Source organism: Colossoma macropomum, unplaced genomic scaffold, assembly GCF_904425465.1.
Source record: "Colossoma macropomum unplaced genomic scaffold, Colossoma_macropomum, whole genome shotgun sequence".
NCBI classification, from domain to species: domain Eukaryota; kingdom Metazoa; phylum Chordata; class Actinopteri; order Characiformes; family Serrasalmidae; genus Colossoma; species Colossoma macropomum.
In genome coordinates this window covers 561,480-576,830 of record NW_023496045.1, presented here as the reverse complement: position 1 = coordinate 576,830, position 15,351 = coordinate 561,480, and the positions used below count along the sequence as shown (strand labels likewise).

The following is a 15,351-nucleotide window of genomic DNA, read 5'->3' as shown; positions in this document are numbered from 1 at the left end:
CTATGGGACAGCGGTCACATCTCAGTTCTACACAGTTCAACACCAGTCATATCACCAAACATACTAACTGCATTTCAGCTGCAGCTCAGCCAGTATAAACACTTGACATCAGCTCAGCAGCTCAAGTCTTAATGAACCTGCAGCAAAGAAATGATGGTGTCTAGTTTAAGCAGATAGGCAGGTTTAAAAGACGTTTATTTTGAATATTTCAAGTATTCATGCAATATTTTAAGGTCTACTGCAAGTGCCTGTATTTTGCTGTTGAAAATTTGGCATATTTTGAATAAACAATGGTCAGTTTGGTTTATATCAAAATACGATGGCGTTTCAGGGCCACTGTTAATAAAAAATAAAAATAGCAGACTTTAAGAACTAAGTCGTAATATTTTGAAAAAAAAAGTCGTAATATTTTGAGAATAAAGTCGGAATATTTGGAGGATAAAGTGGGCTAACTGTAGGGGGCTGCCATTACGCGTTGGGGTCTCGGTTGCTGTACTGGCGCCGGAGCTCCACCCACTCCTGTCTCTCTGTGGATCATTTTGATCATCATTCTCACTGTCTGTGAAACTTCATGCCCTCTTTGAATGGGGGGAGATGTAGCCCCCGATAGCCGTGTAGACGACCCTGCCTGAGATTCTCCTTCAACAACACAGACAGACAGTTTCCTCCGAGTCCGTCTGGCTCTTTATTCTAGATAAACACAGTTTCCTGCTCAGCCGTTTCAGCCGTACTTTTTTTAGAAATATTATGACTTTTTTTAGAAACATGACTTTTTTAGAAATATTATGACTCTTTTTAGAAATATTAAGACTTTTTTCTCAAAATATACTGTACAACTTTGTTTTTCTCGAAATATTATGATTTTCTGTTCTGGTTCCAGATGCATTTGATAGTTTCATAATGGGATATTAAGATGTCTTACAGAAACTAGTGGTCTCTATTGATAACCATTAAGCCAGTTCCCACTGGAAACCAAAACCATAGTTCTATCCTAATAGTTCTAGTGATCTTTTCTCAGCAGGGTTTTGGGGGACGGAAGTAGACGCAACAGTATAAATCATGAGTGAACATATCACTGCTGTTGGAACAAAACCTCGTATTTCCAAAATGGTAACTTTACAGGAGAAGGAAAAAACCTACTTTAGTTTTAATGTAATTCAATGGAACCAGACTTTTTTCCAAGTAATTTTGGGTCATTTCTTTTAGTACATTCATCATGAAATTTACAGAGAAATTAAAAGGGTAACAGGTATTTTCAAATATATATATATATATATATAATATATATATATATATATAATATATATATATATATATATATATAAAGAAAAAAGAAATATATATATACATAGGCTCTAAATTTATACACAAACACAATATACACTAGTATTGCACAATATACACTAGTATTTACCTGTTTTATGTAATTTGATGAAATGATCTCACTATACTGACAGATAATTTCACTGGTTTCAAGCAGATTTCTTAAAACAAGCACAATTATCTGCAAATATAGCGAGATAAATTTACTAAATAAATGTACTTAAAACGAGTAAAAATGTCTGAAAATAAACTAAATAATCTTAAATTAAGATTAAAATGTTGTCAACATTGTCAACATTAGGTTTATTGACTATTTTGAAGATAATTTTACTTGACAAGTTACTATTTTTGCAGTGTACACACAGTTTGAGGAGAGTGTGATGATTTAGTCCTGCGGTTAGCCCCGAGCTAAGTGGTGCTCATTACCAGTTAGCTACATTAGCTGCATAGCTCCAGTGCTAAAACGAAAGAGGCAAATTTCAGACACCAAACATGTCTTAGCTGAGTGGCTTTTGGAGTTTGGGGGGCGTAAATTTGATTGTTCACAAAACTATCAGTCTAAGGTTTGAAGCCTCTGCTTCAGCACACTGTCCTCCTCCTCGTCCTCCTCCAGATCTGACGTCTACAACAGCTCAGACAAGAAAGGACCTCTGTGAGGAAAGTCGGAGAGATGGTTATCGGCTGCTTCTGTCTGCCAGGCCTCCAGAGAGACACTGCAGAGAGACCCCACAAAAAGCCTGAGACAATACAAATCTTACAGGAAAAAACACAGACGGCTCCACTGCTGTCTCAATCGAAGGCCACGAGCTGAGGCACTACAGGCCACATGCGTTTCTCTGAAGGAGACAAAAACATGGACTGTTGAGTGTAATTTTGGTCAGTGAGGTCCACCAGATGCTATAACGTCAATGTTTTTGGAAGAGATTGACTAAAAATGTACTCGATCAGCCAAAACATGTTGGCATCTGAAGCTTCTTTAGTTTTAGCGCTGGAGCTACGAGGCTAACGTAGCTGGCTTTTTTGCAGAACTGTTCTTTTAAGGTCAAGGTTTGGGCCTCTCTGTTACGTAGGTAAGTACATATATACATACATACACCATCTAAGCCGGTTATCCTTCTGGGTCGCGGTGGGGAGCTGGAGCCTATCCCAGCTGTCATTGGGCGGAAGGCAGGATACACCCTGGACAGGTCGCCAGTCCATCACAGGGCAGACAGACAGACATACACACTCACACCTAGGGGCAATTTAGCATGTCCAATCAGCCTGACTGCATGTTTTTGGACTGTGGGAGGAAACCGGAGTACCCGGAGGAAACCCACGCAGACACGGGGAGAACAGGCAAACTCCACACAGAAACGACCCTGGTCACCCGGCCGGGAATCAAACCCAGGCCCTTCTTGCTGTGAGGCGACAGGGCTACCCACTGCGCCACCGTCAATTTTATTTATATAGCACATTTAAAACCAAAGTGCTTTACAATAAAACAAAAAGGATTCCCACCTTCTGAACACCACTAATATACATTGCTGAATGCTTATCGATAAAAATGTGTTTTAAGCTTTGTTTTAAAACCAGTCACAGACGAAGCCTGATGTCACTTGGAAGACCATTCCAAAGTCTTGGTGCAGCGACAGCAAAAGCATGATCCCCTTTATGTTTAAGACGAGCCCGAGGATCAGTTAAAAGTGATTGAGACGCAGACCTTAAAGATCTTGAGGGCGCGTATATACAGAGCATGTCCTCAACGTATGCAGGTGCCTGACCATTCAAAGCTTTAAAAACCATCAATGCCATTTTATATTGGATTCTGTATTGCACTGGGAGCCAGCGTAAGGACGCTAAAACTGGAGTAATGTGCTCTCTTTTCTTCGTACCAGTGAACATTCTGGCTGCAGCATTTTGAACTAGTTGTAAACCAAAATATAGTGTATTACAGTAACCCAATCTAGATGTCACAAAGGCATGAATGACGTTTTCCAAATCTGAAGGATTAAGAAATGGTTTTAACCTGGAGACTGTCCTACGCTGGAAGAAACTAGCCTTGACCACTGCATTGATTTGCTTATCAAATTTTAATTCAGTATCAAAAACGACCCCAAGGTTTTTAACTTGTGTTTTTATAAAAGGGGTTAAAGAACCCAGATTTTCTATCAAGCTCTTGGTTACTGTGGGGGGACCAAACAAAATAACCTCTGTTTTACTCTCATTCAGCTGAAGAAAGCTCTGGGTCATCCAATTCTTAATATCTATGATACATTCATTGAGTCTTCCTAAGGAGTAATGATTTCCAAGGTTTAAAGGTAAATATAGTTGTAGATCATCTGCGTAACAGTGAAATGAGATGTTATTTTTACGAATAATACGGCATGTATAACGAAAAAAGCACAGGGCCTAAAATGGACCCTTGTGGAACCCCAGATATCATGGCCGCAGATGAAGAGAAGTATTTCCCAATGTCAACAGAAAAGGTTCAATGTTTAATATATGAGATAAGCCAATTTAGAGCCAAACTCTTGACCCCAACACAATGTTCCAAACGCTCAATGAGTATATCATGATCGACAGTGTCAAATGCAGCACTCAAGTCCAGCAAGACCAGGACTGAAACAATCACCAGAATCAGCATTAAGTAGAAGATCGTTAGTCACTTTTAAAAGAGCAGACTCAGTACTGTGAAATGCCCTAAAACCCGATTGAAAAGTCTCATAAATTTTGTTGTTGTCTAAAAAAGATTCAAGTTGAGTAAAAACAACTTTTTCAAGAGCTTTAGCCAAAAATGATAGTTTTGATATAGGCCGGTAGTTACTCAGAACCCCTACATCCAGATTACGTGTTTTTAGGAGGGGCTGAACAACTGCATGCCTAAAACATGCAGGAACTGCACCAGATGCTAAACTTGAATTTATAATCGATAAAAAATCAGGTCCAATTGTGTCAAAAACGTCCTTAAAAAACCAAGATGGAAGAATGTCCATAGCAGATGAAGAGAACTGTGCAAAGGAAACCAGTTCAAATTTCTCAAATGTCGGAATACCTGGCTGAAAGGCAGACGGCGTAATCACAGAAAATGAGATATCAGACCTAGCCTTTTCAACCTTGGCCACAAAGAAATCCAGAAAAGCTGTACAGTTATTTAGAGAGGCTTCTGGGCCGTAGCATGGAAGAGGATTTAGTAGAATTATGCTGGTTTTTTTGAGATCATTTCTGAAAAGTATTCTGCTTTTGCAGATCTGACCATTTCTTGAAATCTAATCAAACATGATTTGAGAATCTCAAATGATACTTGCAGCCTGTCCTTCTTCCATTTGCGCTCAGCCATCCTACACTCTTTCCTGGCCGTCCTAATAGAATCATTCAGCCAAGGTTGAGGTCGAACTCTCAGAGGGGCAGCTGAACCCAGCACAGTTCTACAGTGGGATTGGAAAGAAGCAGTTAGGTCTTCAATCCTCAAGTGAAGATCACTAGATGAAAAATAATTTGTATAAGTGCAAATTGAGTAGCTGTAGTGGGGCCTAACTTTCTAGAAGGTTGTTCTGAAGTTCTAATAGCCGTAGGATGTGAAGCTATCAGAGAACTGAACATGACAGGCATGTGGTCAGAAAATGCAGTTTCAAAAATTGTCACATTGTCTACATTAAAACCATGAGATAAAATAAGATCAAGAGTATGTCCATGCTCATGAGTAGGGCCATTTATATGCTGAGTAAAATCAAATGAAACCAGCAAATGGTTCAACTCATCTGTCCACTCTATTAGACACTCCTACCTTGTCGGTCCACCTTGTAGATGTAAAGTCAGAGACGATAGCTCATCTGCTGCTGCACAGTTTGTGTCGGTCATCCTCTAGTCCTTCATCAGGGGTCACAGGACGCTGCCCACAGGACGCTGTTGGCTGGATATTTTTGGTTGGTGGACTATTCTCAGTCCAGCAGTGACACTGAGGTGTTTAAAAACTCCAGCAGCACTGCTGTGTCTGATCCACTCAGACCAGCGCAACACACACCAACACACCACCACCACGTCAGTGTTACTGCAGGGCTGAGAATGACCCACCACCCAAATAATACCTGCTCTGCGAGGGTCCATGGGGGTCCTGACCACTGAAGAACAGGGTAAAAGGGGGCTAACAAAGTATCAGAGAAACAGATGGACTACAGTCTGTAACTGTAGAACTACAAAGTGCACCTATATAGTAAGTGGAGCTGATAAAATGGACAATGAGCGTAGAAACAAGGAGGTGGTCATAATGTTATGCCTGATCGGTGTATATATATATTTTTTTTTCTTCTTATATATTTTTGTATATTTATGTACTATAAGGGGGCTACGCATTTGATTTGATTTGAAAGAATGCATGGGTGGTATATGGAGATGTCAGCTGGACCTGTTCTGCAGTCCATGGAGGGAATCTACTGGAGTGTAATGCTATTCGCTGGTAGAGTGCAGTGCTTCAACAGGTCCAAGGCCCTAAAGCAGCGTTCCTCAGAGCTGTTCCTGGTTCTGGAAGATCCCTGTCCTGCCCATTTTGGTGTTTCCCTGCTCTTACAGACCTAATCAGCTAATTAACAAGCCCTTCCTGAGCTGAAGTGGGCATGTTAGAGCAGGAAAACACTGAAAAGGAGAGGGATACTCAAGACCTAGATTGGAAACCAATGCCCAAAACCCAAAGGGGAACCCAACAGCTCCCTTCCACAGAGTCACAGTGCCACCTACTGGTGGGCAGGAGTGCAGCAAGCCCGGGAAACACTGCAGATAAAACTGCTGCACTTTTTTTTTTCTTTATGAATTTTGAAAGCAGTCAGATTTTATGTAATCTTTTTTTTTTCTTTCCTTTTTTTAAGGGAAATGAAAATGTAGTTCCCTCTGAACTTGTATGAAAACAAAGGTCTGTGTGTGTATTAATATACTCCAGCCCCCCCCACCCCCCAACCCAGCAAACGCAGTGGCTAATAAAACTGTCAGAGTGAAAAATACAGAGCATCTGTGGCATCCCGTATTAAATCAGCATCATGGTGTAATCCCGCAAATAAGCAGCGAGCTCCTCGTTATGCAGCGCGTGCGAACACACAGGCGTGCAGACCTGCTGCAAGCAAACAGATCAATTCGATCAATTCATAAACGCTACCTCACACAGACTGCGGGTGCAGACGGGCTGCGTCTGTGTGGAGTAAAGGATTAATACACGTCTAGAACACGGATAATGATGGAGCCACAAAGTGCAGGGCAACATAAAACCACTCAGTTATCTAATGTGAGCTGAAATAGAAAGAAATAGCAATATTTTCTATAATTAACGTGACTTGGGTTCCAAAAAAACTGATTTATTATTGATTTATTTGCATATTTAATGCACTGTTGTGTTTTCTTTGTCCTCTCTGAATCATTTATGGCTAAAATATTTGCAATCGTGTTCAGGTTCGGTCAAATCTCATGTTTTGCTGATGTTCCACTTAAAAAACATGGTTCTTCAAGGGATCTTTAGTATAGAAAGTGGTTCTATATAGAACCATGAGCACATAAAGAAACTTTGCATGATTAAAGGGTTCTGTGCATTGTGAAAGGGTTCTTCAGATTGATGGAGAATGTGCTGTAGATGGTTCTATATAGAACCTTTTTGAAAATGGGTCTATACAGAACCCAAAAGGGTTCTTCTATTGTTAGGATATCAAGCTTGTAACAGCAGAAAAACCCTTCTGGGTGCTATATATAACCATTTTCAAAAAAGGTCCTACATAGAACCATCTATAGCACATTCATGCACATGTTCCATCCTTCCAAAGAACGCTTGACAACGCAAAGAACCCTTTAATCATGCAAAGGGTTCTTTGAGTGTTCATATAGAACCATAGACGACACATTCTCCATCAATCTGAGGAACCATTTCACCATGGTGAAACCATTTGCATGGTTAAATGGTTCTTCAGAATGATGGAGAATGTGTTGTATATGGTTCTATATAGCACCAAAGAAGGTTCTTGTATTGTTACAAGCTTGACATCGTAACAATAGCAGAACCTTTAATGGTGCTGTATAGAACCATATACAACACAATCTCCATCAATCTAAAGAATAATTTAACCATGCAAATGTTTCTTTGAGTGTTCTAAACAGAACCACTGTCTTTACTAAAGAACCCTTAAAGGACCATTTTTTTAAAGTGTAAGTGGAAATAAGTGAACACACCCTCAGCAGAGAACGCACTTAAATATAAATATTTAAACAAATATTTGTGCAAATTTTAATGCAGAATTTCTTTTTATTTGCTGGGATTAACATATTGGAAACATTAAAACGCATAACAATATAAATGTTTGCACAGGCCACATTTTAAGTTTTTTTTTAATTATTATTTTTTAATGTTAAACTCAGTAAATAAACAGTAATTGTATATGAAAATATGCAGACGTGTGTCTCTGAAAATTAACAATAACGTCATCTGGCCAGGGGCGCCCAAACTTTTGCATGCAACTGTATGTATGCATTCATTTATTCATTCATTCATTCCTTTCTTCCATCGTTCATTCCCCTCTGTCTTATAATCCAGTTATCTAATTGTGCATTTGTATTATATTCATTAATATTAACCAGTTTAAACATATTCAGTGTGTATCAGAAATCTAATGTGATAAAGAATTAATATTCCTATTTGTTTGTTCGTTTATTAACACCTGAACAAAGTTGGCTCTGTTGTGTCCTCATTTACAGATAAGCCTGCAAATAATTAGCTCCTGTAAAGAGTTTGCCCTGAAACTAGATTGATTTGTTAGAGCCTGGAAGAACTAAAAGGGTAACTCCACCAAAAATCTTTTGTATAATTCAATAATTAAGATAAACAAAGTCCCTTCAGAGTGGTTTGGTGTGAAACGCTCTGTTCTAGAGTCAGAATTGCTCACAGTGGTGGTGATAGGAACCAGACGTCCACCTCTAAAAGCTCCCTCACAGAAAGTTACTACATGAAATGGTTTTGAATTCACTGCCTGACGACTGAGACACTGTTTTATGATAGTTTTGAGAAGATTTTGGCCTAAAACTCCATTCATGGTGGAGGGATACATAATATGCAGGGCGCTGTGAGGCAAAATAGTCCCCAAAGAAAACTTATTATTTCAGATTTTCCACTATTTTCCATCATCAACATTCCATATAAACTCAGAAGACTCGTGTAGGTTCACTGGTGGTTCTGGATACTAAATAAAATGTCAATATTTGTGTTATAGTCATGGCGACCCCTGGTTCCTATCACCACCACTGTAAAGAAACCCAGACATCACTCTGAATGGTCTTGTTTACATTTGAATTATTGAATTATGCACAATTGTAAAAGAAAAACCAATGAAATTCACACTCAAGTCTTGAGCTGCAACTAAACTCGACTCTTCACACTGAGTCTTAAGTTCTACAGCGCACTACTCAGCTTCAGGACATAAAAAGATTTACTGCTATGAGCACCTATGAGATTTATTCAATGCTGCATTGTACAAAAAAAACATAAATAAATAAATAAAAAAACACAAGACAGCAAAGATAAATCTGACCAGCCCACCTGCAGCTACAAAATACAGAAAAACAAAGGAGAGCTACTGTTTTCTATCAGATTTCAGGTGAGCATCACACTGCCGCATCTCCTCCGCCCTCTCTAAATCAGACTTGGCTCAATAACGGGCGGAACTCTCCAGCGGAAACAGGTGTGCAGGAAGCGTTTTGCCCTATAGCACTGACTGCATTGTGGCCAGCTTTGGGGAATTGGGGTTGTTTTGTATTCTGCTCTTCTCCTTTCTGCATTTTTTCACCTCTTGAATGTCTCCTGAATCTCCCACAGGCTGTGAGTGTTCATACGCCACAGCAAAACATCCATTTTTCATAAAACATCCATTAACAGCAGCAGTGCTGACTGATATGGCGCCGTTTTATGGGTATCCGTAGCTTGGGTAGCATTAGCACTCACTCTCCACTTTATTAGAAACATACTTTTACATTACGAGCTCTTGCACATGTCACTGTCACTGCTGGGTTTAGAGTGGGCCATCACCCAAAAATATCCAGACGAAAGCGGCTCTGTGGTCAGAAACTGACCACTGATGAAGGACTAGAGGATGGCCAACACAATCTGTGCGTAACAGATGAGCTACAGTCTCTAACTGTACACCAGCAAGAGAGGGGTTTCTAATAAAGTGGCCAGTAACGCAAGGCAACGCGTACTGTAACACAAAGAAGAACTTACTTGAGTATAACAGAGCAGCGAAGGCATCGATGGCAGCCCTGCAAAATAAACAAAACAAATGTTTTTAAGTAGGACACGAATCATTATTATCACAGCACAGACAAATACACAGGTGATGACAATAAATCTGAACATAAACAAACTTTCAGGAGGGGAATGGAGGCAGGGTTAATATAGTTTTCAAATTTCTTTAGTTTTTATTTTTATTTCGTTTTTCATTTTGGTTTTCGATTCAGTTTAGTTTCATTGATATTTAGTTTTATGGATGCACTAACAGTGATTTTTTCTCAAAGGTAATAGTTTTTATTTAGTTTTAGTTTTTGGTGTTATGATGGACACCAAGATAGCAGGTATTTGATAAGAGTAGGATAAACGAACACAGCAGTCGACTGAGCTCAGCTCCGCTCCAGCTTTCCTTAAAGACCAAACACAGAAGAGTTTCACCTCTAAAATCTCAATCATGCACTGAAAAACTAAGACTATTTAAAAAGACTTATTGACCAAAATTCTATTTTATTTTAGCTAGTTTTGCAGTGGACATCATAACATAGCAACCCGCTACTGGCTGGCGCTGGCCTCTAGATGCTGGTGAGGTGTGGCCATGCTGATGGACATGCCAGGAGGCTCAGGGGAGGTGCTAGCCCTCCAGAAAAACGACTTGTTTATTGTTGATGTTGTTCGTCAGTTAAAGGTATGCGGTGTGTGTTTATTGCATTATTTTGTGGGTGGTTTGGGTTTGGGGGTTAGTCACCGTAGAGTAGAAGTAGCTGCCTAATGGTGGTCTCCCCAACAGGAGCGGTGCTTTCTTTGTATGTGCTTTTGGCCTGGTGTTAAATACAGAGCACCTCTCACAGTGGAATCATGGCCTCCACTGTCTTATTCTACGCTTGTACTGACATTGAACCCAGAGGTGGGTAGTAATTAGCTCCATTCTCTCAGTTCCATGCACTTTTGGTAGGTTTGTGCTTTCCTGGGTGTTTTCAAATGCTAATACTTTTGCATCTATTCAAGAATATCAGCGATCTGTTTTCCCTCAGTTCCATTTCAGTCATTTTTCTTTATTATGATGTGCTGGTTCAGCTCCTGTTCTGCTTTACTGTTGATCTCTACTCTCACTTTCGAGTTTGTGTTCTATTTCAAACCAAAATGACCCAAAAAGAAGAGAATAGAGTCGTACAAACTTCAGCTCCTGTGCTAATAGATGCTGGACGGACTAAGAAGTTCAGCAGCAGGTTCGTTTTTGAGCTGCAACTTCTGTACTTATTCTCAAATTGAGTGTTTTTACTTTTACTTTTACTGTGGTCATTATTTCACTGCAGTAATAATACAGGCCCACCAATGTGCGCCACTTACAGCCTTTAAAAATGCAAACCCTGCCCACAACCTGCCAGTCATTTAGCTGTGCCACCCAGGGTACACAAAAGAATGCAATTGTTTCATTTTACACTCTAAAATTAAATAAGTCCATAAATGACCACTCCAACTACCCTCTGTTACACCACCATAAACCCCAAAAGGCCTCGAGCTACAGGCTCAGCCACTCGGCTTCTTAGTGAGCGGTTCTCTCTGAACGAAATCACTGTCTCTGAAATCACGGCTGTTTATTTCTTCGGGACAGGAGCTGTCGACACTGCGTGTGAGATCACGAGTGCATTTCACAATCCAGCAGTAAATCCCTCCTGAGCTGTGTCGGCCAGCACGACTGTGACATGCTGAGTTACGGGTACAAGCCTCGCCTGAGCGAAGCGGAGTGAGAAACAGTGTGTGATTTCAGGCTCCAGCGACACAAACATGGCAACTGGTGGTTACAGCAGGTTAATTGGCTCCAAGAACAGACTGAGCTACGTTTTTCTACTCTTACTGAAGCAAAGCTTTGTTTAAAGGGTCCAGAGTCTACAGTTCACTGGTGATGTTTGTCATAATTCGTTTCTACATGACTAATGTCCAACCTCTCTTTATCCCTTAGAGCTGCACAGACTGTTTCTGTTACTGGAAGTGACTTATAGAGCTTTTAGAACAATGTGGAACAATCTGCTAGATTCAGACTGAAATCGTCTGGGCTGTGGGTGTGTGTTGGGGGGGGTAATCTTCAGCCGCTCCTCTCCGATGTGTGGATCATTTGGAAGCTGAAATGATCATTTTGCTTCCGACAGTCAGGAACAGAATAACATTTAATCGCTTTCCCTCATCTTCTACTCTAAAGTCTCTGACAGAGACTGCCTGCAGGAACAACACTCTGTTCAATGGGTGGGGCTAAACTGCTGTAGGCTGAATGGGTGGAGCTAAACTGCTGTAGGCTGAATGGGTGGCATTAAACTGCTGCAGGCTGAATGGGTGGAGCTAAACTGCTGTAGGCTGAATGGTGGGGCCAAACTGCTGTAGGCTGAATGGGCGGGGCAAAACTGCTGTAGGCTGGATGCGTGGCTTTAAACTGCTATAGGCTGAATGGGTGGAGCTAAACTGCTGTAGGCTGAATGGGCGGGGCTAAACTGCTATAGGCTGAATGGGTGGGGCTAAACTGCTGTAGGCTGAATGGGTGGGGCTAAACTGATATATGCTGAATGGGTGGGGCTAAACTGCTATAAAACTGCTGCTTATTTTTAAAAAATATATCACTGTCCACTCTATTAGACACGCCTCCTTTTCAGTCCACCTTGTAGATGTAAAGTCAGAGACGATAGCTCATCTGCTGCTGCACAGTTTGTGTTGGTCATCCTCTAGTCCTTCATCAGTGGTCACAGGACGCTGCCCACAGGACGCTGTTGGCTGGATATTTTTGGTTGGTGGACTATTCTCAGTCCAGCAGCGACACTGAGGTGTTTAAAACTCCAGCAGCACTGCTGTGTCTGATCCACTCAGACCAGCACAACACACACTAACACACCACCACCACGTCAGTGTTACTGCAGTGCTGAGAATGATCCACCACCCAAATAGTACCTGCTCTGTGAGGGTCCATGGGGGTCCTGACCACTGAAGAACAGGGTAACAAAGTATGCAGAGAAACAGATGGACTACAGTAACTGTAGAACTACAGAGTGAAACTATACGGTCAGTGGAGCTGATAAGTGGACAGTGAGTGTAGAAACAAGGAGGTGGATATAATGTTATGGCTGATTGGTGGACGTTAAAAGTGAATGATTTCAGGCTCAGGAAGCTCCATTTGCGTTTCGTTGGTCAGATCTGAGCGTTTCACATCAAATGAAGCCGTCCATCAAAGAGGACAACAGCGTCCTTTGTGTGACCAAACATGAGCCGGACAAACAAACCTGTTGAGCCAATTTCAGAGCGATTGGAGTCGTTTGATGGGCTTCATTCACAAAGAAAACTAATCATTCTCTCTCTCCCTCTCTCTCTCTCTGTGTCTCTGTCCATCCCTCTCTCTCGCTCTCTCTCTCTCTCCTTCTCTCTCCCTCACTTCCTCCCTCCCTCACTCCCTCTCCCTCTCTATACATCTCTCTTTCTCTGTCTCTCTATCCATCCCTCTCTCCCTCTATCTCTCTCTCTCTGTCTCTCTATCATCCCTCTCTCTCTCTATCCATCTCTCTGTCTCTCTCATTTTTCTCATTCTCTATTTTCTCATTTACCTTTCTTATTTTACTCTCTTTGCCCTCTTTCTCTTTATCTTGCCTCTCCATCTTTTTTCCCATCTTGTTTTGCTTTCTTTCTCTCATTTCCCCTTTCTGTATTTTCTTTACTCTATCTCTTTATTTGTTTATCTCTCTCTATCTGTGTGTACATCATTAAAAAAGATTTTCAAGTGTTCTTGAATAAAGACAATTGTTCTATATAGAACCATGAACACTCAAAGAACCCTTTACATGCTTAAATCATTCTTCAGATTGATGGAGAATGTGTTTTGTATGGTTCTATATAGAACCTTTTTTTAAAAGAGTTCTTTATAGCACCAAAATGGGTTCTTCTATTGTTACGATGTCAAACTCTTTTTGGTGCTATATAGAACCATACACAACACATTCTCCACCAATTTGAAGAACCATTTCACCATGCAGAGAACCCTTTAATCATGCAAAGGGTTCTTTAACTGCTCATGGTTCTATACACAACCATTGTCTTTACTAAAGAACCCTTGAAGAGCCATCTTGTATGCACATTCATCTCAGATCACTTTGTCCTCTTTTACTTTTTCCTAATAAAAGCTGCAGTTTTTCCCACAAACACAAAACCCATGTCCATGTTTTGATCAGACTGAAGGACTCGGGTCCCCACAAAGAGATAAATACACACACTCACACACTCTCACTGAACCGGGCGGGGTGAGCTGAGTTGACTCAGAGTTGTTGTGCTTCTCTCTCTCTCTGTAGGCCGGGGTAAAATAAAGGACAGCGGATTCATCCTGCAGCGGATATCAGCCACGAGGAATAAAGTCTAATTAGACTAACTAATCTCAGACTGAAGAGCACAAAGCTCTCTGAACTGAGGGGTCTTCATCTGAGGGGCTGCAAAAGTGCTCATGTAGCAGTTTGTGTGGTTTTGTGTTTAACTCTGCAACCAACTCACAGATATTTCAGCAGGTTAAGGGTGAATATGAGTGTGTTATTATGTTTTTTTGCTGCAATTACATAAACCCCTACACACTGCCATCTAAACGTCTGTGGACTCCAGCGTTTTCTTTCTGAAATGAAGGCTATTAAGGCCCCGTCCCATTTCACCCCTCGCCCCTACCACTTAGCCCTACCCCTGTTTTGCATGTTCGCGTCTAGGGGTAGGGTGTCCTGACTCTTGTTGAGATAGAGGGGCAGGGCGGAGTGTTGGGGCTACATGACCCTCCAAACGGAGGTTTTTCAGAGACTCCAAACAGAGAGATATGAGAAAAAAAGAAGAACCGGCAAGATGGAGAACAAGAGACCAAAGAAACCCACAAATGTGAGAATTTTCTCTGATAAAAATTACGATAACCATCATATTATCTTAGTTTAATGCCTTTTCAGTGTATTAAGGTCCTTTTCTTAACAACAAGCAAAAAAAGTCACTAGTAGTTTTGATGTCTGGCTAAATTTTCCGTTCCACCTTAAATAATCCAGCAGTTACATTATGGCGCCTCAGGCATCAGAACCATTTAAGGTGGAAGAGGAAAATTCGAACAAGAATCTGGAGAATATCTGACTTCAGCTTTATATCACTGAAGAATTAGGGGTGGGCAATAATAAATAATTGCCCCCCTCTTTGAAGATCATATGATGCCCACTAAAGCCCAGCAGTGAGGAGCTGAACTTTACCCTCCTCTGCTGTCACTGCAGACTGGCAGGGTCGCCTACAGAGCAGCGCTGGTAGCTGTTAATGAAGTGATGCTCTTTTTATTTGAGGGTCCCATTTCAGAGGAAGATTTCAGTTCCAAGGGTCAAGGAGACACTCAGAAACAAGGGGTTGGGCTAAAAATAAGAACTGGGATTGGGCCTAAAAGTGAGTTTGTGCTGCAGTAACAGCCTCTACTCTTCTGGAAAGGCTCTAGATGTTGAGGTCAGGTATTGATGTTGGATGGTCAGTTCTGGATCACTAACTCATCCCAAAGGTATTGGATGGAGCTCCATCACTCCAGAGAACACAGTTCCACTGCTCCACAGCCCAATGCTGGGGGGCTTTATACCCCTCTAGTCCATGCTTATGTTGGGTTTACATGTTGGTGGAAGGGCTTGCACGACTTTTTTAAACACATTTTTAAAGTCGACAGTTATGTGATGAAAGTCGAGACGACGTTGACTAATCACTAATGACATCATGAATAAACCACAGCAGATGGAACGCTTTGCAACAAGCGACTTTAAAAACCTGAATTTAAAAATTCA

General features: G+C 41.1%; 1 protein-coding gene across 1 annotated transcript in view; it reads right to left on the bottom strand.

Moving 5' to 3' along the window:
* The window catches only part of LOC118804408 (cytosolic carboxypeptidase 4), a gene marked incomplete at its 3' end in the record, with an annotated part of 291,416 nt that overhangs the window by 182,656 nt on the left and 93,409 nt on the right, over positions 1-15,351 (bottom strand). The window contains exon 7 of the mRNA XM_036564921.1: positions 9,545-9,582. Coding sequence (XP_036420814.1) covers positions 9,545-9,582 — 38 coding nt within the window. The remainder of the gene's footprint in view (positions 1-9,544; positions 9,583-15,351) is intronic.